General features: G+C 41.8%; 3 protein-coding genes and 1 non-coding gene across 4 annotated transcripts in view; 3 read left to right on the top strand and 1 right to left on the bottom strand.

Moving 5' to 3' along the window:
- The first annotated feature begins 10,256 nt into the window (after nt 1-10,256).
- Nucleotides 10,257-12,780, top strand: hmox2a (heme oxygenase 2a). Its single transcript, XM_052084570.1, has 4 exons — nt 10,257-10,508; nt 10,571-10,706; nt 10,834-11,046; nt 12,210-12,780. The coding sequence occupies exons 1-3, from the start codon at nt 10,257-10,259 to the stop codon at nt 10,956-10,958; spliced, it is 513 nt and encodes a 170-aa protein (XP_051940530.1). The 3' UTR covers nt 10,959-11,046; nt 12,210-12,780.
- On the bottom strand, nt 12,219-14,082 carry tmem186 (transmembrane protein 186). Its single transcript, XM_052084194.1, has 3 exons — nt 13,927-14,082; nt 12,510-13,451; nt 12,219-12,361 (listed from the first exon to the last, which is right to left on the bottom strand). The coding sequence occupies exons 1-2, from the start codon at nt 13,936-13,938 to the stop codon at nt 12,783-12,785; spliced, it is 681 nt and encodes a 226-aa protein (XP_051940154.1). The 5' UTR covers nt 13,939-14,082; the 3' UTR covers nt 12,219-12,361; nt 12,510-12,782.
- A 925-nt stretch (nt 14,083-15,007) lies between these two features.
- trnad-guc (transfer RNA aspartic acid (anticodon GUC)) lies at nt 15,008-15,079 on the top strand. The gene has a single exon. It is a non-coding gene; the product is annotated as a tRNA-Asp (tRNA).
- Nucleotides 15,080-17,480: 2,401 nt separating this feature from the next.
- lonrf1l (LON peptidase N-terminal domain and ring finger 1, like) overlaps nt 17,481-26,970 on the top strand; it is a 13,177-nt gene continuing 3,687 nt past the window's right edge. Inside the window, exons 1-11 of the mRNA XM_052084175.1 lie at nt 17,481-18,242; nt 20,938-21,056; nt 21,343-21,465; nt 23,801-23,998; nt 24,095-24,308; nt 24,426-24,528; nt 24,700-24,814; nt 24,895-25,016; nt 25,101-25,259; nt 25,447-25,609; nt 25,722-25,874. Of these exons, the coding sequence (XP_051940135.1) occupies nt 17,630-18,242; nt 20,938-21,056; nt 21,343-21,465; nt 23,801-23,998; nt 24,095-24,308; nt 24,426-24,528; nt 24,700-24,814; nt 24,895-25,016; nt 25,101-25,259; nt 25,447-25,609; nt 25,722-25,874 (2,082 nt within the window). The 5' untranslated portion in view covers nt 17,481-17,629. The remainder of the gene's footprint in view (nt 18,243-20,937; nt 21,057-21,342; nt 21,466-23,800; nt 23,999-24,094; nt 24,309-24,425; nt 24,529-24,699; nt 24,815-24,894; nt 25,017-25,100; nt 25,260-25,446; nt 25,610-25,721; nt 25,875-26,970) is intronic.

The raw sequence follows: 26,970 nt of genomic DNA, 5'->3' as shown, positions 1-26,970 counted from the left end.
TTACGATAACAGTTGTACAGTTGGTGCAGAAAACCATTGAACCATTTTAAAGTGACCAGTAGCAGTAAATGCTGGCCTAATTGTTCATTTGCCCTATTTCCGTGCAGGCAGGGTGCAGGCAGGGTGGGTGCAGATCCCACACAGTGATGCAGTAAATGTGGCTGTGACTGGTCGTTTGTCTCTGTGTGTGCCTTATGTTTGACTGGAGACCAGTAATCCGTCTTTAACACACAGTCATTTTAAATAGGCTCCAGCTCACACATGACAATGAACAGGATCATCAGTATAAGGTGGAAAAAACATAAATGGATCAATTAATCTATTTTAGGGGAACAACAATGGCTTCAATAAATATACCGGTACTTCATATTGCATTACAATCAACAAAACAACGTTTCTACATTGCATTAAATGTTTCGTCTTTCGTTAAATGTTGTGTGACAGACAATCCAAAATCTAATCTCACAAATTTAGTCATTAAAGTGGATTAATGTGAATCTTTCCAAAATTCCCCTAACAAAACTTCCCATGGTGAGTTACCGGAAATACAGCAGAGTGCCCTCCCTTATGGCGTGCTCCTGACATTTTCGTCACAATTTGTTTGTACGTATTTTCTTGTTGACTATGTTCCCAGAGTCACTTTAGTCCAACAGTCTCCTTGCACAGACAGGGAGTCTACCTGTACACTGTTTACCAGAAAACCTGGAATCCCCCTTCTGAACAACAAAAGGTGGACGTGCATGTGCAAGTGGACCGTGTCTATTTGTGTACACTTAAGTGTGTGGACTCCATGTCCTCTCAGATGTCTCTCCGTACGTCCCACTCACGTAAGTAGGTGTAACCCATTCTGCACAGCGCCTCCACTCCTCATCCTTCCCAAGTCGGGGGAGCGAGCGATCGAGGGAGCGGCCGTGATCTCCGGTGCTCGCTACGGAAACAATGGCGACATGCCTCTGGGTGACAGCAGGGGACAGGAACATGCACAAACACAGGAACCAGCCATTCTGCCACGAGGGCAGGCCACCCTGAGAATCTGGAGGCGGGATTCGCTCCCCCTCTCTCTTATATGCCCTAATATGAGAAAAATGACACACTTGCTGATTGTGTGCTGTTGTTAGCCAACAGGTCCCTATGGGAGCGGCTCTGAGCGCCACACAGTCTTGAGGAATGAGACAGAGATATTTTCAGACACAATGTATGATCACTTGGAGTCAAGAAAACAGTTTAATTAGATTTTCCAAAATTAGATCAAATTATAATATCATACATGGGGTCAGCTCGGTGGAGTCATGGCTTCTGTAGTTTAGAGGTCCTAGAGTTGAATCTCAGTTGTGGCACTTTATAGACATTTTGCTGGTGTTAAAATAAACACCCTAGGTGACAAATTATCACCTGCAGATTTTCAGTAGGGCGGCCCGGTGATTCAGTGGTTAGCGCATCGACCTCACAGTGCAGAGGTATTCCAGCTTCGGCCTCCCTGTGTGGAGTTTGCATGTATCCGGATAAAACCCACGCAGACCCGGGTTTTCTCCGGTTTCCTCCCACATTCCAAAAACATGCATGGCAGGCTGATTGAACACTCTAAATTGTCCCTAGCTGTGAGTGCGAGCTTGGATGGTTGTTCGTCTCTGTGTGCTTTGCGATTGGCTGGCAACTGGTTCAGGGTGTCTCCCGCCTACTGCCCGAAGACAGGTGGGATAGGCTCCAGCACCCCCCACGACCCTTGTTAGGATAAGCGGATCGGAAAATGAATGAATTAATTAATATTGGCAGTATAGCTGTGACATTTACCTCACAGTCCCACATTGGATCACTAGCAAGATGCTATCAGAAACGCTCAGTTCAAATTCGGTTTCACCGCAGCATTAGACTCGTAGGATTACAGCTGATTCATAATTCATTTTGCTAATTTTTTGCTTATTGCTTGAATCCAAGTTGGGATGATAAATTTGAGGAAGGTTATTTTTTTTCCCTGAATGACTGCGCCCCAGTATGCAAAAGCAAAATCCATAAGGCAGACTGGGATGATTTTGGTGTACATGAACAAGACAGAGACCTGACCTCAACCCCATTACAACAGAGATTCTGAGCCTCTCCTACAATCGTTATCACTGAGTCAGACCTCAACAAATGTTCTTCTGAATGGATGTACAAATATTCCCAGCCACATTCCCAAGAAATTTAATGAAAGTCTTCCGAGAAGAGTAGAAGCTGTCTCATGCTTTCGTCATTGTGGACTACCCAATTGATTGGTTATCAGTGGGATTTGAAGGACTAAGTTGCTCAGTCAATGGACTTGTACAAATGTTTCAAGAGAAATGAAGACATAATCTCAATATTTAATTCAGCCTTAAAAGATTTTTTCATGAATATTAAAAAGAGGGGTGGAAGTACTTTCTTTACTCACTCTCTCCATCTTTGTCCACTTTCATTACGCAGTTAACGTGTGTCACTCACCAATTTCTCTCTGCCCACTGTACTGATTGCACTCTTACCTTCGATCCTTTTAGGCCTTTAGGGTATCTCTCACACTCCAGGTTCTGATCAATTTTGCTGTTTTTGTTTTGTTTTGTATACTGTCTTAAAATAGGGCTTGTTTGGAATATGTTATCTTTTTGTTGCGCTCCGAATCTTGTTCCATATCAAAAGTCCCTTAAGATAACGTTTGATGGACATTTTGGGGCTACGAGTGCATCTGTGTAATTGGAATGAATATATAGTGGCCTGCAAAAGTATTTTGCCCCTATGAACTTTTTGACATTATGTCACATGGTCAAGTAGTTAACGTGTCGACCTCACAGTGCAGAGGTTCGATTCCAGCTCCAGCCTTCCAGTGTGGAGTTTGCCTATTCTCCCCGTGCCTGCGTGGATTTTCTCCGGGTACTCCGGTTTCCTCCTATATTCCAAAAACATGTGTTGCAGGTTAATGGACCCCTCAAAATTATCCCTACGTGCGAGCGCAGATGGTTGTTCATTTTTGTGTGCCCTGCGATTGGCTGGCAACCGGTTCAGGGTGTCCCCCCGCATACTGCTCAAAGACAACTGTGATAGGATCCAGAACGCCTCGCGACCTTGTGAGGATAAAGCGGATCAGAAAATGCATGGATGGATAGATGTCACGTTTCACACTTTAAAAGTAAAAATATAAAATTGGCAGATTTTTTTGGGGTGGGGGGAACGAACACCAAGTGGGAAACAATCAAGAAGTGCAATGAAATTCATTCAATCATTTCAACATTTTTTAAAATAAAAAAACTCAAACGTTAATTAATTTTAATTAAGTATCAAATAGGAAGGTTAATCGTTGCTTTTACTTGTTGGCAATGGTGGGAGGACGGTGAATGTTTTGTATGTTTGAGTGCGTCAGCTGTTTGCGTCTTGAAGCAAAATAACAGTGTAGTTTGAACTAGTAACGTCATTGTAATCTTAAAGGCTGGAAGCAGCCATGGGACTGGACTCATTGTCGGTGTAGTTCCACCAAGTCAAACAGCTCGCATTCTATTTTAACTGCATGTATGGTAGGAGCTCATTAATTATACTTTTCACAATGGACTCACTGATAATAACATAATAGGGCAATAAACCTGCAAATCAGCGATACAGAACAAACCATTGACTTTCGCCTTGCTTATTGTTGTGTACTAATGTCAAGTATTGAAAGCCTGCAGCACTACAATAAGTAAGCAGATTACATCGCTCAGCACCCATTGGGTACCGAGGAGCTCACACCACCCTCACAAAGCTCCTTCTGCTTCTTGGAGCATTGTTCGGTATTGATGAGCTTGACCTTGAGGAAATCCTCCGGAGCGCCTGTCAGTCTGTCCTGATGGTGGCTGCCAAAGTAAACAAGACTAATCAGCCAATAAATCACGCTCGGACATACATGACACCTCCCTGATGAGCAATAAGATTGTTGTGAACTTTTACTTTTAACTTTTGGTGAACTATATTTTTAACTTTTCGTTATGAAACTAGACGTGCTTGGGCAATGGTGTTAGGAACGCAGGCAACAGAATGTTGGGAGCAAAGCAGTTCTCCCTCTGTCCTGTAATGGTCCCACAGGCTGCTTTTCTTGCTGCAGGAACCCACCACTGAGTGAGGCTTCACTTTCTAACAATCCAGATTTAAAGAAGGGCCACCAGGCGTTTTCTGCAGGTCCAGTGTGAGAACCTGTATTCAATGTTGTTTGTTTGTGTAATAAACATTTCGTGGACTGAGGGATACTACTGCGAGTGGTTCAAAACCGTTTCAGATGTTTTACATAATGCATGGCCTTCCCCCTGAAAGGATATTATGTGCAACATTGAGCTGTCAAAAAAAATAATCCAGCCTGCTAGAAGTGGACATATGGAAAACGTACTTTTCTAATTGCTTGGATACAAATAGTTGTGTGTCTGGTGTGCCGACCAACCCATCAAGTGTGAAATTAAACAACCATTAAAGCGCTTCTCTGCCCGTGTTATTGCTTACAAATGTTTGACCAATCTAAAGTGTTGAAAATGGCTTGCGCTCTCTGACGATGCAATGTTAAATGGCCAAACAAACATGCCGTTTTGGGGGTGTTCTGAAAAGTGATGATTTTGGAGGAACAAAGATTTCTCCCAGAGATATTAACCACAGTCACATCAACTTACGCCACTGATAACAACTAACATGGCTGAAGCAGTTTCAAGACCTGGTCGATGTCAGTAGTCTACAGGCAAAGAGAGCCGCAACACTTTACTAAATTGAAAGATTCTGAAAAGGGCCACATACTTCATTCCTCAGGTGTCGATAATGCGTCACAAATCCAGATGTGCACACCAATTCACAAGTGTAATAAGGTGACTGTCAGTTAGACCAATGGAATCTTATTTTATCAGCGTCATTTAGGAATAGAAATTAGATGGCTTCAACTCGCTACACATTTTGTCTTTTTTTTAAATAAATAATTTCACTGCTTTTTTGTGATACTCAAAATTGTTGAGTTTGTCTTGTGAATTCCCTGGTGAAGGAATGTGTCTCCTTGGGGAAATGGAAAAAAAAACATTTGGTGGCAGTTCAAAGGCGAGAATCCTTGGACTCCGTCAAGCAAACTCTGAGACGTTTCACCCAAGAACACAATCGATGTTGTGATGCATACAGTTCTTTGTCTATTGTCAGATTCTCCCAGCCTCACCCTGTGTTATCCACAACATGTCCCTTTGACTATTACTGGAAAAAACATAGATTAGACAAGTGAATCCTGAACTCCTTTTGTTTTCAAATACAGCCCAATAGCGAGAACTTTGTCTGGCCTAAGCCCAGATTTCCATGGTGACAGGATAAATGTCTGCATAAAAACAGAGGTTGGAAATGTGAAACACGTCCGTCAACACATCCTTTTTTTTTCTCATGTCCTTTATCATCTCCACCGCAAAAAAGTCAATATTTCGTTATTCTTTTCTGCAATCTTACATTCAATTTGAATGGAAAATGTTTGCTACTAACCAGATGTTATTGTTCACTCAGCTGGTGTATTTAACAGCAATTCTATTGTCACAGGAACGTGTCACATTTCTGCATACTTAATCTACTGTAAACAGATTGGGTGATGGGGTGGGGGGGTGGTCGTTGAAGCATCCTATGAAGGATTCAAATGGTAGACTGAGATCAGCAGAATTTCCTGTCCTTTGTGGCTTATCCACCACTCGTAATCATTTTCTCTTGTAAAGTGGAATTTCTCCTCAACAATACATTTAGGGTAGTGATCAGGCTTATGGTTCTTCTCTGCTCCATATGTTTCGGATTTTCTTGGAGACATAGAGGATCATACATACTGTACATTGTTAGGACAGGAGATTGTTGAGGGCAGGAACAAGTAAAATAGGTCACAATGTGGAACTTTAACTTTCAGGGAAAGCATTTGCAGAATGAGCAGCAGGGTAATTTAAACAACTTTTAAAAAGAAAATCAATATTCTTGATAGAGCAAGGAACTACTGAACGTATTAAGAGAATCACAGATATGAGGGAAAAAAATCTTCAATGAGTACTGTATTATGGCATTGTTGCAACAGTGGTTTCAACCTGTGGCATTCTTCCCAGACAATATGTCAGATACAATGAATGTCAAACCAAGAGTGAATGCAGAGTACGTTTAACCATCATTAGCTTTCCTCCATCCCAGCTTCCCATCCACCTGCACTTTATAATGAGGCTATTGCAACACAGTCAGCGAGGAAACTGTGATCAAATCTGCCTGGCTCAGTACACTTTCCTTTTTTTGTTAGCCCACAGCCTCTCACACACGGAGCTCCAGCATGTTTCCTGTCATGGATCCAAAGATAAATGTGTTTCTAATTATACACTGGGCCCGAGGTTAAGCACACTCTCTGCAGGCCACCAATAGCCACAGGGATTTATGGTACCAAGTTCCAAACTCCCACCCGCGACACAAGGCTACCCACTTTCTTCTGGCCATAAATCAAACTGGTAGCTCTACTTCTGTTTTTAACTGAGATGTATACCTGCATGAGAGAAAGAGAGAAAAAAAATCTACATTTCTGCATGTCCTCTTCCAATCACCTGAAATGTATACTCAGGCTCAGTAATTCATCTTGCTTCACGACATTTAAAAAAAAAGATCTTAACAATGAGCCTAAGTAAGGATAAAGTAGAACTATCTCAAACAACATGTCCATTAACCTTCATGATGCCAAATAAATTCAAGTCAATATCCTTCAAGTCAATATCCTTTATGGCTTTAGTCATATATTCCTATAACTTCTCCAGGAAAGAAATTGCGCAATTACAAAAAGTAATTTATTTGCAACCTTTCCCAGTGATAGAGCAAATTCTTCTTCGAAAGACCACAAAGCCTCCACTGACACATAAACCTATTTCTTGTCAAATACAAAGAATCTGGATCAAACTTGGTTTCTGATTCTCCTTGCACACATTAAAATTTCAAACTATTAGGTTAGGTTTTATCCAAGATAAATGATGTCCTCCGTGTCTCGGTTTTCACCATAATTTAACTAATCATTAAAAACAAGTGTGATTAATAAAATAATAATAATAATAATAATAATCTTGTCAGTATCTTTAAACAAACATGAAATAGTGGCATATCCATACCAACATCAACATAACCTCCTTGATGAAAATAATGAGCTGAACTGAATAATGAAAACACGACTTAACATAGGATTTTTAAAAACGGCTTTCAGGACCAGCCTGACAAGCATTTGGATAACAGAGTGAGTTCCCTTTTAAACTCTGCTGCTTCAGTTTTAATATTTCAGATATGAAAATACAAAAATACATATTTATTAAGACGTCTAGAGACAAGTCGCGCAAAAAAAGACACATTTACAATTTTGACCTTTTTTTATTTTTTAGAATTTCTGCAATATGCCGAAGTGTAAATTCAAAGTGCAATAAAAAAAAGTACTAAACAAAACGCTAACAATGCTAACAAAAGGGAGGCAATGGATATCACAAAGATGAAAACTAAAGGATCAACATTATTGAAACTTTTACTTCATTGGCAAACATTTTGGCCACAACTATAGAAATTTACAACAGACAATCAAACCATTAGGCGGTCATAATTTTGACTCCTCATCATCGAGTTCTGCCTTCTTTTGCAACTTTAAGACACAAGCATGGCACTTGGTAGCACTGTCCAGTGACAGTTTTTTCACAATTCCAACATTTATTGCCATCCCCGCTGACAGAGATTCATTTGAAACTGGCTTGACATGAAAATCATGAAACAATGAATGAGAATTACTTCAGGACGAGACAGACGACAGAAAACAAGAGGAAATGCTCTGCAGGCAGGATAGTATCCCTTCTGTGTAATCAAGATTCAAAAAGTAATGACCAAAACAATAAGGAATGCACCTTATAACAATGAAATGGAATAACCTGCTCTTCTATTACATGTTTGATCACAATGATCTGGCATGACTGTACACTGCATCATAGATTCATTGAAGTTTACTGTATGAGCGGTGATTAAACATGATGGCATTCCGGAACGTTTTTCTTGGGGAAAACACCAACAGCCACCGTACACACCATTTTTTCATGTGAATTCCAATATATAGTGCGGCTAATGACTAAGGACAACAAGAAAAGCAGGAGTGCTGTTCATAAACACAGGAAATGGGGCTGAACATTAAAAGCTAAATCACCTGTGCTGCTTTCGACTCAAGTTCAATGCAATATTGTTGATCGGAGGAAGCTCGTCTCAGTGATTAACAATGAGCAAACAAACAAAGGTGGGTCTGTCGTCACTGTGTTTATTAGGAACAAGACTACAACAAGGGACTGTGGGGTTTTGCTACAGTGGAACATAGCTCTCTTGGGCCCTTCAAGAAAGCGCTGCCTGAGACCACTTCAATACATGGAGGTTTGGCAAGGAGGAAAAAAAAACAAAAAACTTGAGTCCAGGATCAGTCTTTGTTCTTGTTTTCAAGTGCTCTGGGATCCCATCAGTGAACTGACGATGGCCAACGAGTCTCTAGTGGGATTGCAACTATACACAATAACTGAATGTTTATTCCCTGTCCAGGATGTTTGAATGGATTATAATTAACAGGACTGTAAATAGCAGGCTACAAGAGGTCTGTTCCTCTGTCACGATAGATGGTCCTGATTGCACTTGTTTTTTTTTCATTTGAAGTATCATCCAGAGAAAATCAGTTGGATACAAAGACAAGTGCAGTGTCCAAGAAAAAAATATTATTGGATCATGATCAATTAATATGATAACCTAAGGACAAGGACGAGACAAATTTAATGTTCTCCATTTGAAGATGTAAACTGTACTGAATAATGTAATGTATTGATTATTTTGTTTTTGATGTTTATGTATCTTTTGGGGGGGGGGGGGGTTCGCTCTCTCTCTGGTTATATAAAACAATCAGTCAAAATAAAAAAATACAAATATATTCGAATGAGAATAGTGGTAGTGATACAGTGAAATGTGTGGCTAGAGCACAATTACAAACGAAATTCAACTCAATTGTATTCATAGAGCACTTTAAAACTACCACCGCTGTATACAGTGCTGTACATGGAGCAAATATTATACATACAGCAACCTGAAAAAAGTCAAGACCAACTCCTTCTCTATGAATTTTATGACTCACTGCCCACTTTGCTTGATGACCTTGCAGCCGATGGAAAATAAATGACAAGGCTTTGAATGACATCTACAGGATAATCTGAGATATTACAACTACGTAGATTTGCAACGAAGCCATCATTGTATACTCAAAACCAATTTTATTTTGTCCACAATTTCACAATCCAAAAACTTTAATATTGATAATTTCGCCTGCAAGTGCTGTAACATTGTCGTAACTAACATGACTTCAAGCGTGAAACACGATTGGCTACAAGCTTTGGCTCTGAGCCAATCGTCTCTCTTTTTTTAAGATGTATTCTGATTGGCTATTTGGACAAGAGGCGGTCTCCTGAATTTTGTGTTCTTGTCAATCGAGGAGCGACGGTCCCCAAGGTAAACTCTTCTCCCTAACGTTTTTTTATTTTTATTTTGCGGTGATAAAACAAAGCTTGCTTATGTTTTGTTCAGGTTTACGCAATCGTGTGGCTCGTTGCGAGCTGAAAAGACTTACTGTGTCATTTTTGTAGCTGTTTGTAACGAGTATGTCATCTGGACTGTTCAACTACACATTCAGACCAATAAAACGCAACACGGACGCACTTTTAGTCGTCTTTCATGGAGGACTAGAGAACTCTTTGTGTTGCGAGGCTGATTAATTAATTAATTAATTAATTAAGGCATCTAAAAATGAAAATACATATCTTTATTCGAGATGCACTGTCGTTCATCATCATGTTGAAGTATTGGATTGTAAACATTTTAAATGAAGTGTACAGTATATGAATAACCAATGGCGGGCCGTGCATTTCAACCTTTGGTTTCAGTGACGTCACAACATACACAATATAGGCTCCTCAAGCAGCACTTAATTTCAGGAGCATTTAAAACTATCAAGTATGCATTCACAATGAAGAGTAGGAAACTAAATTTACAGATATTGTCAAAAATAAGGAGACAATTTAAAAATACTAAATAAAATGCCACCCAAATTGCACTGTGTGATCTTAAACAAGTCCAATAAATTGAGCAATGTCGCAGTTTCATATAAGACACCAACCAAACAATAACAAAACAAACTATCCTTTGAAAATAAGGTAGCCAGATCATTTGCATTTTGAAAATCGGTGGGACATCGGCATTTTGAAAATCCCACGTTGATGGTGGCCCACGTGTACACCCGCTATATGGGGGATCTCTCGGGTGGACAGATCCTCAAGAAAGTAACCCAGAGGGCACTTAAGCTCCTCTCATCTGGAGAGGGACTCAACTTCTACCAGTTTGAGGGCATCCATAGTCACAGCGGCTTCAAGCGGCTTTACAGGAGTAGGAGGAACAAGATCGAGCTGGACACTGACACCAAGCGGAAGATCGTGGAAGAGTCCAACAGACCTTTTGGCTTCAACATGATGGTGAGGAAGTAGTGAGATGACAACATTCAGAAGACAACATTCTAACAGTGATCTGAAAACAGGTGTTCACAGAGCTTGACGAGATTGGAAAAAGAATCCCAGAGCAAGCACAAGAGGAAGCCTTTGGGCATGGTCATGCTGAAATCATGCAAGGGGAAGAGATCAATAAGTGCCCATACTACGTGGCTAAAATGGGTAAGATGGCAACCGACGTAGGAACTATGCAAAACTAGACGCGTCCTCTGGTCACGTTACTGATGTCTAATCCTATTTCCTTGTTTGACCTCTTCATCCTGCTCAAGCTTCCATGACAGGTGTCCATCCGCCAGCGGAAATCCCACATACATTTGCCAGTTTGCCACGGCTCTCCTGCAACACATGCCCTCTCAGGTAATGCTGACCGCTTGGATCGCTCTCTTTGCCGGCTTCACAGCCTGGTACCTTCTGTAAACTTTAACAATACACTGCATGCCATACACAGGTAAATGTTGTATTTTACAACAATACTTGAATACTGTATTTATAATCTCATAATTACGTACCAGGATAAGATATCCTTTATTTGTCCCGCAATGGGGAAATTACAATCAGAATTCAGAAAGGAAAACGCTGGGTAGGGAGAAGGAAAAAAAAACACGCTCGAACTATCCTCTTCCGAGGATAATTTAAGTCCAGGATAGAAAAAGACCCTAGCACATAAATAAGCATATGACAGTTATAACAAGTCACAAGACATAACATGTAATAAGGGGGGGAGGATGAATGGGGAGGGGGGGTAACCGCGATGCGGACGAAATGACCAGCTGCACGGTCACCGTTGCACTCTACATATCGAACCACGTCAAAGGGGAAAAAGAATCGGAGCGATGAAGACGGTGATAACAAGGATGTGTATGCGTGTACAGGTCATAGCTGCTTCGTCGAGGTCTGCTCATCATGAAGACAGTCCCGGCTTATCAGTCCATGGCCGAGAAGGAGGGGGGTGGTGGTGGTGGTGGCCCTAGACTCCATGCGTACTTACATCCAGGGGAAAGGCCAGATAGCGTTGTTTGTTTTGGAGGGACGGCCGCCAACAATTCCAGACAGCCTTGAGTCCTTCCGAAAGGATCCGAAAATTCTTTCCGCAGCGCGGATTCCAACTTCTCTATGGTGTTGTCGATCGCGCGGAGTTGCTCCAAAACCACAACAATATTGCGGTTGAGCTCAGTCACCGCTTGAGTCCGAGTGTTGGACATTTGCGCCAAGCCATCCAGAGTGACCAGCAGCTTCTTCACTTCCAATAGAGCCGCTCCCGTCGGTTGAATTTTGCGATAGAACAGAAAGCTACCAACACCAAACAGCAAAATACCTGTTATCAAAAAGGCCAATAATGTAGATGTCTTCCACATCCTCCACGGACAGTACTGCCAGGCACACCGGTCTCCACTTTCTCCATGGATCCAGGGCGTATCCAGCAGCAAGTGTCCCCGGAGGGCAAGCAGGCTCCCCACTGCCCGCTCTTTTCGTCGAAAAAATGTTGTTGATTACATCGAGAGACCAGCCAACTAATTCCATGGTAGGTTCTTCGGATGAAAAATACGGTAGGAGGCTAGGAATAAAGTTAGACAAACACAGCACAAGGACTAAGTGGCGAGCACGGAAAGGGTGGGGTGAAGGCAGGAGGAGCAGTGCAAAAAGCATCCGCCTTCGTCGAGAGCCAAGCAGAAAGCGTGTGGAGGAGAAAGCAAAGTGGGGAAGGTCTCTGTACACAATACATGTGTACAGTCAATGAACAGTCAATAAATGGAACAAATTGGCTCTGCAATCTTCTCTCTGTATTATAGAAGCAGCAGCCAGAGCAAATTGCCACTGCCCTGACAAATGCAATATTTTGTTTGCGGTTCAATTAAAAAAAAGAAACAAGAGTTGATGTGCTAAATCCTTCCCACCCCCAAACTCCCCAAATAAATAAAGTGCCCACATCTATTGTGATACAAGTTTAATGTCACAAGTGTTTGATACTTCTTCCGGTATTTATGCAATTATTAGATACATGAGAATCTGAAAATTGTAGAAACACTCTTCTTCAGAACAACTGTAACCAAATTGTAAATTAATTCAAGGACTCACTTGTATAATGTTAATCCAATGCAAAAGCTTTCAATTACAGTACATTGTACTTAACTGTACTAAAACACACTCTTCTATAATGTTTTGGGTTGCTCTGAGTGAGGTTTGAAACGTTAATAATTCAGTCTTTGCATCATCTAACATTATCATAACACACATAAAACGTCAACTTGAACATCCAAAAACCTTCTCAAAACGCTGTTTGTCCACCACCTGTCCAAATCGTGGGGAGTAATACAAAGTCTGAGGAGTGCTGTACCGCTTCAGTTTCAGTATGGTCTCATATGAAGAGTCCCCAGTGTCCCCTATAGTCATAACATCTGACAGAGGCATGTAGATGTCATGACGTCTACCCCAGAATGTCAGGTGGGAAACTTTGAGCGTGTTGTGGGATGAATCCAAGTACATCATTCCCACAACCCTCCTAAAGAAGTGGCTAGCCGTGTACAACATGACACCAGCAAACAGAGCCATTCCCGTCGAGTAGTTGACAAGAAAGAGCGGGGCATCTCCCATTAGGTACAGAATGTATACAGGTGGGAGGACAATCACAGTGAGCCCAGTTTGGAGTAATTTTAGCCTGGACACGGCTCTGAAGAGCTTAATGTGTGGGAATTTATAAATCACGTCGTATTTCTGTGTGGACAAATCTGAGCACTTGACGCAGGCTGTGATTTGGGGAGTAAGGATTCCACGGCAGCCTTGATGGAGATTTATGAGCTTGGATGCAGAAGGTTGCACCCCAGAACACAAAAGAAGTGAGGATTGCTGGCATGACCCTCTTATGCAGGACAGGAGGTGGGACCTCAACCTGCCTGGTAACGCTGAACAGATCTGGTTGGAGAAACAACAAAATATTTGATACATCCCTCCATATAAACTGAGCTGAGTAATAAAGAGTAGTACAATACCAACCACTGTAATCTAAAAACGACGACATTATCATATCAACATCTAAGTATGTTAGCCTGTTGTAGCAAGTCCATTCATTTCTAACACCACGTTTGTGACAAACATACAATAGTTGTCATCTCATTAACATTGTACGTCACAACAAAACATTAATGTCCTTGTAATGCTAAAGAGTATATGCTTGTCATGCAAAGCGTAAACACACAGAGGCTGAGTTGAAGCGAAAATAAATGCTAGACCTCATCATTATGGATTTGTGCTGCGATTCATCCATAATAAGTTATATTACAAATAAGAGGCTGATTGAAGCGAAAATAAATGCTAGACAAAATCTTTATGAATTTGTGCTGCGATTAATCCTTCAATTGTTATATTACAAAAAAAGGACGTTTCTCACCAAGCCAGGCATCAGGGCCTACAGTAACAGAATAAATAAATGTTGTCCAGGAATATGAGAGGTTCGTTACTACAGGTATAGGAGGACGTGAGAAAACCCCCGGAAGTACTTCATCTCCCTTCATTGGACTCGAAAGCAGCTCGCAAAGCAATGCAAAGGGTAACTACCGCCATCTAGTGTGTAATATAACAACCTGCACCATTTTTTTTTGTTTGTTTTTTTCATCGCTTTCCAGACACAGTGCACCATATTGCCCCGAAACGATTGACATTCAATCTGATTATCTGCTCACGCAGGTGGGTTTATTCTCAAGGGCAGGCCATCTCTATACCAATCAGCATATAAATATAGGGGGATAGATGGGGAGCGAACGGTCTGATACGAGATCATTTCCGTCATGATTGGGATGGAGAAGAGAAATGCATCTGGAATTTGGGGGAGGGGGGGGGTGCGTGGACTTGGCCAGGCATCAGGGTGCGCGGATGGGATTTTTGACCATGGCGCTAAATAGATCATACATTTATAAAAAGTTTTAAAATGCAAATGTAGATACCACTTCCTCGTTATTATAGTAGACTGTATCTCCACCTGTCACGCGGAAGAAGTTCGATTCCCCGACTGGCAGGTCTAAATATTTTGTTATTTTACTGTACTTTTAATGATTTTATTCAATTCCTTGTTTCTCAAATATTAATTATTGCTGAATGTGTAAATGTATTGGACTGATACCTGCCTTTTTTCAAGGCATCATAAGAACTCAAACCCTTCCATCTTTAAACTGTTCAGCTCATTCCAATTCATTTTCTTAAATCTAAAAATAAACAATGCAAATTTTGGGAGGTTTACTCCAAAACAAACCAAATACGTCCAAAAAATGACAAATCTTGCGTATTAAAAAAAGCAGCAAAAGCCATTTTCTTTTAATGTTACTGTCACAACAACTAATAATAATAAGAAGAAGAAGGAAATAAACTACAAAAATAAGAACGAAAATATTATACTGGATTATGGTGAGCAATTTTCGCATTGCGTATCTAAAATATGAATAAAAAGACTGATTTCATTCATGTTGCCAGTCCCATCCTCGTTAGTATAGTGGACAGTATCTCCGCCTGTCACGCGGAAGACCGGGGTTCGATTCCCCGACGGGGAGGATTTTTTTTTAATGCTACCCCAAATTTTACAGATCAGCTTTGGTTGGGTGGTAGGCACGGTGGACAACTGGATATCATCGTGCTAATCAGCTAATAGCACGTCAGCCTCACAGTGCAGAGGTGTAGGGTTCGATTCCAGCCCTCCTGTGCGGAGTTTGCATGTTCTCACCATACCTGCGTGGGCTCTCAGGGTATTCTGGTTTCCTTCCACATTCCAAAAATATGCATGGCAGGTTGATTGGGCACTCCAAATTGTCCCGAGGTGTGATTGTAGGCGTGAATGATTGTTTGTCTATGTGTGCCCTGCAATTGGCTGGCAGACAGTCCAGGGTGTACCCCGAAGACAGCTGAGATCGGCTCCAGCACGTCCGCAACCCTTAAACAGATAAACAGATTAGAAAATTGATGGAAGCTTTGGTCAGACGCTTCCAATTTAAGTGCGTCAACGACTTCACTGTGCATTTACGTCAGACAGAGCATGCGCAAACCAGACTCAACGTTCATTATGACTTTTCTGGGAGGCTGCTGTGTAACTAGACGTGTTTGGCATTATTTTGAGGTCGGGGACGTTTACTGGAGTTTGTGAACGTTTAAAAAAAAACATCAGTGTGACACATTTTTTTGCAAATACCCCGTGTTTTAATATGAAGACCCGCAGCTAATACATGTAAAGTGGAATACACATATTCATTGACTAAATTTAGCTGTCGTATCTTTAAATCAGGTGTGCTTTGTAATCCTGAAAGTAGTGTACTCCAATTCAGGAAGTTAGTTCATTTGGCATTTTTGAAGTTTTAGTAAAAATCAACCCTGATTTTAGAGAGAGGTGTTTGTGTTTTATTTGGACTTCCGTTCTCTATTGCTCTCTATTTCTCAAAGACCATTACAGAACCATTAAGGGTGGAGGTTACCGATACTCCGTTCTTTCATCGGTCAGCCCCGGGGCCGTTGAGTAACGGGTTTTGGTTGCCATGCCAATAATAGATATTTTTAAGAGAGGACTAATATTATTCAGGGTAGTCCAGTGGTTAGCACGTCGGCTTCACAGTGCAGACGTATCGGGTTCGATTCCAGCTCTGGCCTCCTAGTGTGGAGTTTGCATGTTCTCCCCGGGCTTGCATGGGTTTTCTCCGGGTGCTCCGGTTTCCTCCCACATTCCAAAAACATGCATGGCAGGCTGATTGGACGCTCTAGGTGTGAGTGTGGGCGTGGATGGTTGCTCGTCTCTGTGTGCCCTGCAATTGGCTGGCAATTGATTCAGGGTGTCCCCTGCCTACTGCCCGGAGACAGCTGGGATAGGCTCCAGCGCGACTCAGGTAAGGATCAAGCGGTTCGGAAAATGGATGGATAATATTATTCACTTTATCCATGTATTTATTTTTTGAACAAGAATCCACATACAAACATGGCAGACGGGTTTGATCCCTTCACATAAGGATAATTTCATTCCGCTCATCTCAAATTAAGTGCAACAACTAAAACATAGCGGCCCGGTAGTCCAGTGGTTAGCACGTCGGCTTCACAGTGCAGAGGTACCGGGTTCCAACAAGGAAAATCTGTGTCACATTAATACATTGTTATTTGTTTTGTCCTCCCTGTTCTGACCAGGAGAGAGCAATGTCTGCTGCTGCACTACACCTTTGTGGAGCACACGCTCAACAAAATGTCTAAGAAGTGAAAGGACTACTCGGGTTGGATAAGGTCGCCGAATTGATCATTACAATATATTTTATATAATTTGCATTCCCAAAATCGATTTGCGTTACATTCTTCCTCGTTAATCGGCCCACCGGTTTATCAAAATGTTAGCAAGGCAACATATTTTCATAGCGTGTCCAATTTTATTATACAATACAATACATCCTGATTTATATAGCGCATATACAACAGCAGCAGCTGTAACAAAGCGCTTAACCAAACAGTTAACAAAGTAAAATAATAAACACAATACATAAAACACTGACAGTCGTGCATTCCTAACAACTTTTCCGTCATACGCTGTTGTTTAATAGAGGAGTTTGAGTGTAAGATTATTTTACCTTGGTAAAATAAAAGGAAACTATTTGTGAGGCGAGATTAAATGTAAAGAGGCTAAATCAGTACTTCTACTTTTACCATACTTTGTTATACAATTTTTAAATTACTACTTAAGTAGGCTGCGCAGTATGTGTTCTTTTTTTTTTTTTTTTGCTCGTTTGCACAACACATCACAGAAAATGCTGTTCGGAAAAGAACTAGCAAGCACATAGGCGCTGACTTGTTTTATTTACGTTCTTAAATTAATACTTATTGTTGAATGAACGTCAAGTCGAAACAATAATTCCTCGACGTCCATTCCACCGTTATGAAACTTGACTAAGGCAAGGTTTTGTAACTCGGGCGCGCCGGCCAACCACAGGCGACCTTGTGCTCACGTGATATGAGTTTTTATGTAACCAAACGTTGGTCCACGGGGAAAGTCAGTGGACTACCCACGAATGGAAAGATAAATAGTCGAGTTAACAGAAGAAATGCCAGTTACTCCTAACGTTGTATTTTTCTAAATCAACATGTCGCTCCAGAAGCCAGCCGAGGAAACGACTGGGGAGAAGAGCGCTTTCTTCATAGGCACCGAAAAGGACGACGTCCCCGAGCAGGAAAATGAGGACTACCAGCAGCTCATCCTGCTAAAAGCCAACGGTCTAGCCTCGGAGAACTCCCTTAAAGAGGCAATTTACTGGTTCTCGGTGGCCTTGCGTTACGGGACCATCAGACCCGAACAGCTAAGCACTTTTGTGGACTGTATAGTGCGGAACCAAAGAGAAAATGCAGCCTGCGGCTCGGACTCGTCGTTGAAGCGGGACTCGGAGGACCAGGACAGCCACTGGGATAAAGTGTTCGACTGCCCCAATTGCCAGAGCTTTTTAGGGGAACCCGTAACGTTAGCGTGTGGACACTCATTCTGCAAGAGGTGTTCGCAGCGAGGGCTGTTCTCCAGGTGCAAGTTGTGCCACGAAGCAGTGAGACTCGAAGGCAAGCCCAACGTGATTTTGTGCGGACTTTTAGCCAAATGGTTACCCGTCGAGGTAAAACGCTCCAAAAGACTAAACGAAGTGGACGAACTGTATCGGCGGAAACGCTGCCTTGAAGCCATTCGCAAAGCGAGCGATCTGATCCAAGAAGGTGAGTTGTTGTACACATAACGACCGAGAGTCATGTTGACAGCGGATGTGTGTGTGTGTTTCCTGATATTGAGCATGAGCATGGACATGGCTTGAGCGGGTTGGCCCGTTGCAGGGATACGCGAGCGCGTCCCCCATTTTGAATGTGGAAGATGTGCCCCTTTAACTACTGCAAGTCAATTGACTCAACGTAATAAACTGATTATGAGTAAAATTACACAACATTAATACATAACATTACCTCACAGACAATAGCAAACGCGAATACCGCGAAGGCGTCACTTAAGGTAAAATTCGTTTCTTTGCCAATGTTGTATAAAGTAAGGAAGTACTACATATCGTGTATTACAGTACTTCATTTTCTTCTGTGCGTTAGTATAGCGACGCGATCTACCACCAGTGCCTTGCTGCTGGGCCGAGCTTACGAAATATACACTCGCAGCGCATGCGCTTCGGGGTCAGCTTGTATAAATTAGGTCGTGACACAATTGCGGGTTTTGTAACTTACAGGGGGTTGGGCTTACTTGTTATATGTGCTGCAGTGCAGCCAATCGCTTTTTGTCATAGAAAATGGTCATATGCATAAGTTGTGACTCAGGATTAGTCCTCTTGCAGCAGTCTGAAAGTAGCAGATATGTTGTTTGAGGGAATGCACTTGGAGACGTAGTTGACTAATGTTCAGGGCAAAGAAAGTCACCTAATATTATTGTTGTTGCAGGGTTATTAGATCATCACTATATAACATCATTGCAGAAACAATTGTGATCATTTCCATCCGTAACCCCCACCCCCAAAAAATAAAATAAAATAAATGACCTTGTGCATGCATGTGTTCCTAAAACATGCATGCATGCCCAAGTTTCGGCAAAAGGTAGACGGTACCCTTTACCGTTTGCCAGGCAATCCCAAGGTACAGTACATGTCAAGAAAGATCACTCAAATTCACAAATCAAATTTGATGTATTTTATTTTGAAATGTCTGAAATATGGCAAAAGGTAACCTTCATGTTCTGTTTCACTTCACGTCGGAATATTAAGTGAATACCTCGTTATGATTTTTAAAAACATTTTGACATCAATAAAAATGATTTGGTTATGAACTAAGATCAAATGAAAACATTAAATTATAATCTATTATTATTTTATATATATATTGCGCGTCGTCCCGCACGCGGTCTGTCCTTCCGTCTGTCCCTTTTCAAAACGTACCTATTTCACCGCGCCGCTGCGCGCCGCCACTGCGCCGCTCAGGCAGTGGCTCACTACGATCGCGCGGGCATCTTAGCGAAAAAATGTTGTCTACCCACAAGCATTGCAATGAAATTGTTAGTTATTTAGTAGAGCTAAACATCTCTTTATTTTCGCGATAAGCAATGAAGATGTACAAAAAGTTGAACCAAGCAACAACACTTTTGTGGGCCGAAGGCCCACCTTACCAGCCTTCCGCAGGAACTAGCTGATGAGCCGCCCGGAGGGCGGCGAACCAGCTAGTTATTTATATGTGTGTAATTAGTGATTTGTACCCGTTTTTCAACTGAGTACCTTTGTATGAATGCAGTGAAACAGTTGAAGTATAAAAATAATGACAATGAAAATAATTTGGTACTTTGATCAGTGTTTGATGTCAACATAACGACTATACCAGCATGTAACAACAAACAGTAGACCACGACATTCAGCACTGTGCTGCGAGTAAAGGGAGCCTTCTCTCTGAAGATGCACACATTTTGTGGCGATGTGTGCACATTTCTACTTGAAATTTATAATTGTAAATAAAATAGTTAGGTTGACTTTCCCTTTAAAAACGTTCTGCCATTTCTAACTCGAGTCAGGTCACATTAAATGGATGGTTCATGTTGTCCAATGTTATCTTAATGTACTGTATCTAATCCAAATGTTCTGTCGATGTGTAATGTCTCCCAATATCGGTTACTTCTTTCCAATGCTGGCTCTAATGGTGCAGGATACCAATAGCACTTGAAATGAAATGGCAAAACTACTTATTTACTAACTGCCCAGTAACAACTCTTGTCACAGGAGTAGTAAGAAATCAAACAAGGAATCTTATTTAGTGTGATGACCACTTCCATCTGCTCCAAGTTAACATCTGAGTGACTATTGTCACTCAAACAGCTGAAAATGAGGCTCAGAGGGGATCGAGCCTTTTCTGTTGCTGGTCCCTCTCTCTGGAATGACCTCCCACTGAACATTCGGCAAGCCTCCTCGCTGCCCATCTTCAAAACCCTCCTCAAAACTCACTTGTATTCTTTGGCATTCGACTCGGCATGACTTAGATTTGTTCTTGGTTTTACTGTTTGGTGCTTTCTACCGCCTTTATTACCGATTTGTCTTACTGTTTATTGTGCACGTTAAATTGCTCCATAAACAGCACTTTGTATGCAGCGATGGCTGTTTGAAAGTGCTCTATAAATACTGTTGACTTGACTTGACTGTTGTTGCCATCACGTCCTAAACAAAAGAGGCCTCATTTCATTGATAATGACAAAAAAATTATTGGTTTGCTGCCATCAGATTTTTTGCTACTCTCACTGACTTATGCAACATGTTTTTTTTCAATCAACATAGTAACAATAAAACAATAGAGACAGTTGATCAATTTCCCTTAAGCTTGAATAGAGGAAGTTTGCAAATAATTTCTCTTGCCTCTCTTTTCTCTCTCTCCTTGGTCTTTAAAGAGCCCGAAACAACAGCAGAAGCACGACTCTCAAGAGCAGAAGCATATATGTCCTTAAAAGAGTTTGATCTTGCTTTGGAGGACATTGAATTTTGTCTTGCATCTAGCTGTTCTGCTGAGGTAGGTCAGTCTCCTGTTGTTCAATCCATCTATATATAATATATATTGTGTGTGTCTCTTTCTCTCTATACATATATATACTTTATATATATCGCTTTGTATGATATTTTTGATGTTTGGCACCAAGTATGCCAGGAAAAAATAAGGTTTGGATGGTAACGCATGGTTTGAAATCGATATATATATTTTTTCCTTGGTGCAATGTATGTTCCGATTTTCAAACATAGTCCAATTTTGGAAGCTATAAATTCGGTGATTGTAATAGTTTGATGTTGTGTGCTTGGAGGCTTTGTTTAGGAAAGCCATGGTGCTTGACGAGATGGGCAAAGTGGATGAGTCTCTGCAAGTCTTTCTCAACTGCCTTGCTGTGGACGAAGACTTCCCCTGCGCAAAAAGACAAGTAGAAAAGGTGAGCTCACCGAAAAATACTGTAATTGTGGGATATTGCCTGCCTGTCAGTATGTGTTAACGGAAGTAGGAATCAAGGTCTAATTTTCTGGCGTTTATGACCATTAGTCGTGAACCTTGTCATCTCTGGTGAGAGGTGCATGGTAGCCACCATGAACACAAGCCTAGCATCCTACACTTAGGGTAAATCTAGCGTTTTGGAGGTATACAAATGCCAACATAGGATGGGTGAGGATAGAAATCCACAGCTAGATATTTTTTGAAGCGCTCTTTTTCACAAAAACTTGAAGGGAAATGCATATACTGTGTACTGTGAACCTTCCGGAAATAATTTGAACTTCTGCACAATATCATAATAATGTACTGTGAGATAAAATCCATGTGCTAACTGAACCGTGATCTATGAGCTTCAGATATCGTTCCATACCTAGCATCAGCCACCATGTTAAGTGTCTGTGAGAGTGGTTATTTGCAGCAAGAAACAGATAAAGAATAAAGCGTGAGTCATGAGCCAAGAATTTAAAAGAGGGCACAATGTCAGAAACATACAGGTATGGTAACACTCTTATGGTACTACAAAACGTGGCAGAAGGAAGTCCAGATGATGGCAAAATATGTATATTGAAAAAAAAAAGACCCGTGCTAACATTAGCTTAACTTATTTGTATGCCTTAGCTCTGACCACTACAGTTAAGTATAATATGCTAGAGTCTCCAGTCTCATCCCAAATAAACTGTCTGCTGTTGACGAGAACCACATGCTGAGAACTTATCTAATCAATATATTCAATGTGTGGTTTAAAGTGGAACAGTCACCTCCCCAAACAAAGCATTAGAGCCAACCATGTGTATTGGAAAAGTCATACAGTGGACCCTTGACTCATGAATTTTGTTCAGAGTCTCTGTTCGCAAACGGAAGCAATATTTCCCATTGAAATGAAGCGAAATATAATTGTTAAACTATGGATAAAGCAGAATGTAAGTAATTTAACCATTTAGCATATTTTTAAATCAATCGATTCCAGATCCTAGACGGTATGATTATTGTGATTGTGATGATTGTTTTTATTTGTGTGTAAAAGTAAAAACTGTACAACAGAAATACTGTTCATGAAATTACACTTGGTGAAGAAATAATGCAGTGCATGTGCTAGCCAATCATTGTATGTCTTAGCTTGAAGGTGGTGTCGCAATATTAAAAGTTGTAGGGCAGCCAAGGCACCAATTAAAAAAACAAAGGTGTGGCATTCTAGCCTAGGTCCTGACGCCAGATGTCTCATCTTAACTTGGTCAATAAGCTGTTGTGGCTGAAAACATCCCAGATAGAAATACAGAAACGAATGATCACTGATCAACATTCTAAAATCGACAATACACAATAGTGATAGTATTACATTTACTTAACTTGAGAAAAGCCATGATAAACAAATGACATGTTCGCTTGTCTCAGCTGAATCATCTTGCTTTTGCTTGTGATAAAGGTCAGCTCTTGTGACTTCATGTAATGACTTTAGCTCCACTCAACAAAACCAGCACTGTGTCGCAGTTATGCAAGAGGCGAACAGTGTGTGTAGTTGAACCTGCATTTTCACAGCACCATTATCTGCTCACGGTGTTTTAGTCCGAAACTGCCGCTGTTGCATAATTTTTGTGTGATTCTCCACATGCGTCATGGACAATGCATTAGGCTGCCCCATTTGTATCAGATTGTATGTGCACTTTTTGATAATGAGCATGAAAACATCTTTTATTATTTTCTTTGTAACAAGCATGTTAGTTGTATGACTTCATACAGTCACATGTGAAAATGTTTTAATTTTTCCTCCTCCATTGGGGGCATGTCAGGAAAAAGAACCTGCTAATTGATAATATTCTGCATCAATGTAAGTAATGCGTTTGTTTGCAAATTAGTTTGAATCTGAATTGTGGCAGTCACAAACAAATCCTTTTAAAATCGATTATCTTATCGATCCCATTTGCGTGTTTAAGTCTCCAAGCTCTGCCAGCTCCGCTTCGCAGCAATACAGGAACCGTTGATTTGTCTCGACCAATTTTTGTGGTTGACTCAACCAAGTTGGTCGACGTTTTCCCAGCCCAAATCTGAATCAAAGGTCTGTGCAGGTTGCAGCAAAGTAGAGGTTTAGATTTTTTTTTTTAATGCTTCCATGAGAGGTCTTCATTGATAGTCCGAAGAACACCCTTCCTTATCAAGATCCGGCTCACATTAGGAAAGAAACATTTTGGGATTTCTGCAGTTCTTAAGACTTGCGTCATTGACATGCTATGTGCTGGTCCCCCCCCCCCCCCACCCCCCCACACTCCCCCCCAAAAAAACAGATTCTATGTGACCTACTCTCTTTGGCTAATGACAACGTGAAGGTGGGCCTAAGGGAAACAGCGCAGAATACGTCGCAACACTTGCGCAATAAAACCCTTGTGGCCAGCGCACAAGTCAAGTCACATGATCCAATCCAAAGACAAAGCCAACGCCAGGTCCGTGCTGTGTCGGCACACCACCCAAAAGACAAGCAGATGGTGAGATTAGTCATCCGTCCTCATCATTTCAACCATATTTCATTGCTTTCATTAATATCACATGTATTGACTTGAATTGTTGCCTCTGTGCCACAGAAACGCCGGGAGAGTCTTGAGCGTCCCAGTCTGAGTAGAGCTCATTCGTTGCGTTCTCATGGCTCCGCCTCTGGCGAGCAGGGTCTGAAGAGGGTTTGCTCCGCCCCTCAGCTTGGTGACCAGGAGAAGGCGAGTCTGCTGAAGCGGAAGTTGTCCGTTTCTGACATTGGGCCTTGCATTGTGGCCAATGGAAGCAGCAAGTATAAAAAACAAGGTATTATTCAGCACTTTTCTCCCCCTCCCTGTTTTGTTTTGTAATTGCCAGCTGTTTTCATTACAAGTAAATGAATCATAGAGCGTGAGTAACGTGATGTTCTCCGTTTTATTCAAGGTGTGAAAAATTGCCAAAAAACATCAGTCGCAGCTAAAACCTACAGAAGTGTTCGAAAGGATCTCATTGACATCAATGACCTTGAGTGCTCTCTCTGCATGAGGTGAGCCTAATTATGACACTAGTCATAGTACGGCTTGGGTAAGAATAATTTGGGGCCTGTACAAATTTGTTGTGGTAATACATTTGGTGCTGATGTGATCAAGTAAAACTGTACTTGAAAAATCAAGTTTGTAAGAGATGTCTGACCTGATCTACACTCCATCTATATTAGGTTATTTTACGAGCCTGTGACGACGCCGTGCGGCCACACCTTTTGTAAAGTCTGTCTGGAACGCTGTTTGGACTACACGCCACATTGCCCCCTGTGCAAAGAGAGCCTAAAAGAGGTTAGACCCCCACAGGGTGACTGCTCTTTTGTCTATTGAGGTTTGTATTGTGTGATTAATCATAACCCTCTCCTCGGCAGTATCTAGCCTGTAGAAAGTACAGTGTGACAAGCGTGCTGGATATGCTGATCAAACAGTGTTTTGCTCAGGAGTATGAGGAGAGGACCAAAACTCACCTGGAGGAGACCAGAGAGCTTTCTGAGTAAGTTAGCTCTTGCTTTCCCTGCCTTATGTTCATTTCAGAAGAAGATTCTAATGATCTTCTGTCTTTCTGTCCTGGGTACAGCTTGACAAAGAACGTGCCTATCTTTGTATGTACCATGGCGTACCCCACGGTGCCTTGCCCGCTTCATGTATTCGAGCCACGTTATCGCCTCATGATCCGCCGCTGCATGGACACTGGCACGCGGCAGTTTGGGATGTGTATTTACGACCCCCAGAAAGGGTAAGCGTGGAGACACGGGGTGTTTGGATTTTGTGCACATCGCACTTTTAAGAGACGTCAACACTGGATGGATTGGCACACAATTAATCTTGTTCATGTGACTGATCCTATCCAGTTATTAGTTGCATGAGAGGTTACTGTGCCAAATATTTTTACACAATTAAAACTGTGGCATCCACCCTGGCAGGTTTGTCGACCATGGGTGTATGCTCATCATCCGCAGTGTTCACTTCCTGCCTGATGGTCGATCGGTGGTGGACACTATTGGAGGCAAGCGCTTCAGAGTCCTGTCCCGAGGAATGAAGGACGGTTATAGTATTGCTGACATTGAGCATTTGGAAGACACTCGGGTACGAAGCATGTACTGAAATATTACCCTTTCCTCCTGTAATCATGTCATTTCTTTCACTCGGCACCTCAGACAACCCAAAAGTCACCAGTGTGCTCAATATTGGCTTTTAGGTGGAGACCAGAAAAGAGCTCGAGAGCCTACAAGAGCTTCATGATGCTGTGTACAATCAAGCCCGTGTCTGGTTCCAAAACCTCAAGATCCGATTCCACAACCAGATCCTTCAGCATTTTGGACCAATGCCCGAGAGGGAAGCTGATATCCAGGTACACCTCTTTGCCTCCTTGTTCTTAAGTAGGTTCTGTCCAATGTCTTAAGAGTCAATGCACAGTAAACCCTCAGATCATGAAAACATGATCGGTGCTGATTTTCTAAAAGATATATTTCAAACTACAAATTCTCCACTTAAATGTGGACCAGATCATCAAGCATCATGTCTATGAAGTGTGAGAGTTGTGGCAGGACAATTCGTGGCTATTTCACCATGACCCTGTGCCTGCTCACAATGCCGAGGTCAACATTGCTGTGCCGGAGTAACCTCCCTACTCAGCTGGTCTCGGTCTATGGGATTATCCCCAAGGAGACTCCTTTCATAGACTGGCATGATATCAAAATAAACGCGACGACAGAACTGTTGAAGATCCTGGAAGAATTCTTCCATGAGTGGCTGAAGGCGTGAGATAAAAGGCTGGAAAAAGTCCAATACAGTAAACAGTGGGAAAGTCTAAATGAGTTAAGTTGGTTAGTTAATTTTGGTAACACACAGAGAGCACACCCACCTCAGACATTTTGTAAATTGGGGAGCGCCGCACCTAAAATTTAAAACCGAAGCAGCCTTTTTGATGAAAGGTGAACAGTCTTCAACATCCAAGAGACAGTTGCTTCCATTCTTCTGCGGATTACCATGACCTAGTTGATTGAGAATCCACACAGCCATATCCTCTAGATCAGGGGTGCTCAAACTTTTTGGATCGAAGATCTACTTTTCGATCAACTAACCTCCCGGGATCTACCCTTACCGGCATGCGTGCGCGCGCGTACGCACACACACACACACACACGCGCGCGCCCACGCCCTGATGAGAAACAGCCTGAAACTGAGGCATGCGACGCACTTTTGCAGCCTGTTAACTATCGTAGCTAACACGTACCGTTTTAAAGTGCTTCCCTGGGCCCTCCTAGATTCCTATTCTTTGCTCGTGCCCTCTGTGAATTGTACACAAAGCAAACTCTGAATGAGAATAATGACGATAAAAGATAAAGTGCAACAGTTCTAATCACAAGCTGCAATTGCAGACTGCTGAGAGCTAACAACTTCCGGTGACATAATCACGTGCCACCGTAATTTCAAGATTTACCTGC

This window comes from Hippocampus zosterae, chromosome 13 (genome assembly GCF_025434085.1).
Source record: "Hippocampus zosterae strain Florida chromosome 13, ASM2543408v3, whole genome shotgun sequence".
Lineage (NCBI taxonomy): Eukaryota > Metazoa > Chordata > Actinopteri > Syngnathiformes > Syngnathidae > Hippocampus > Hippocampus zosterae.
Note: the sequence above shows the minus strand (reverse complement) of the source record. Positions and strands in the feature narration are given on the sequence as shown.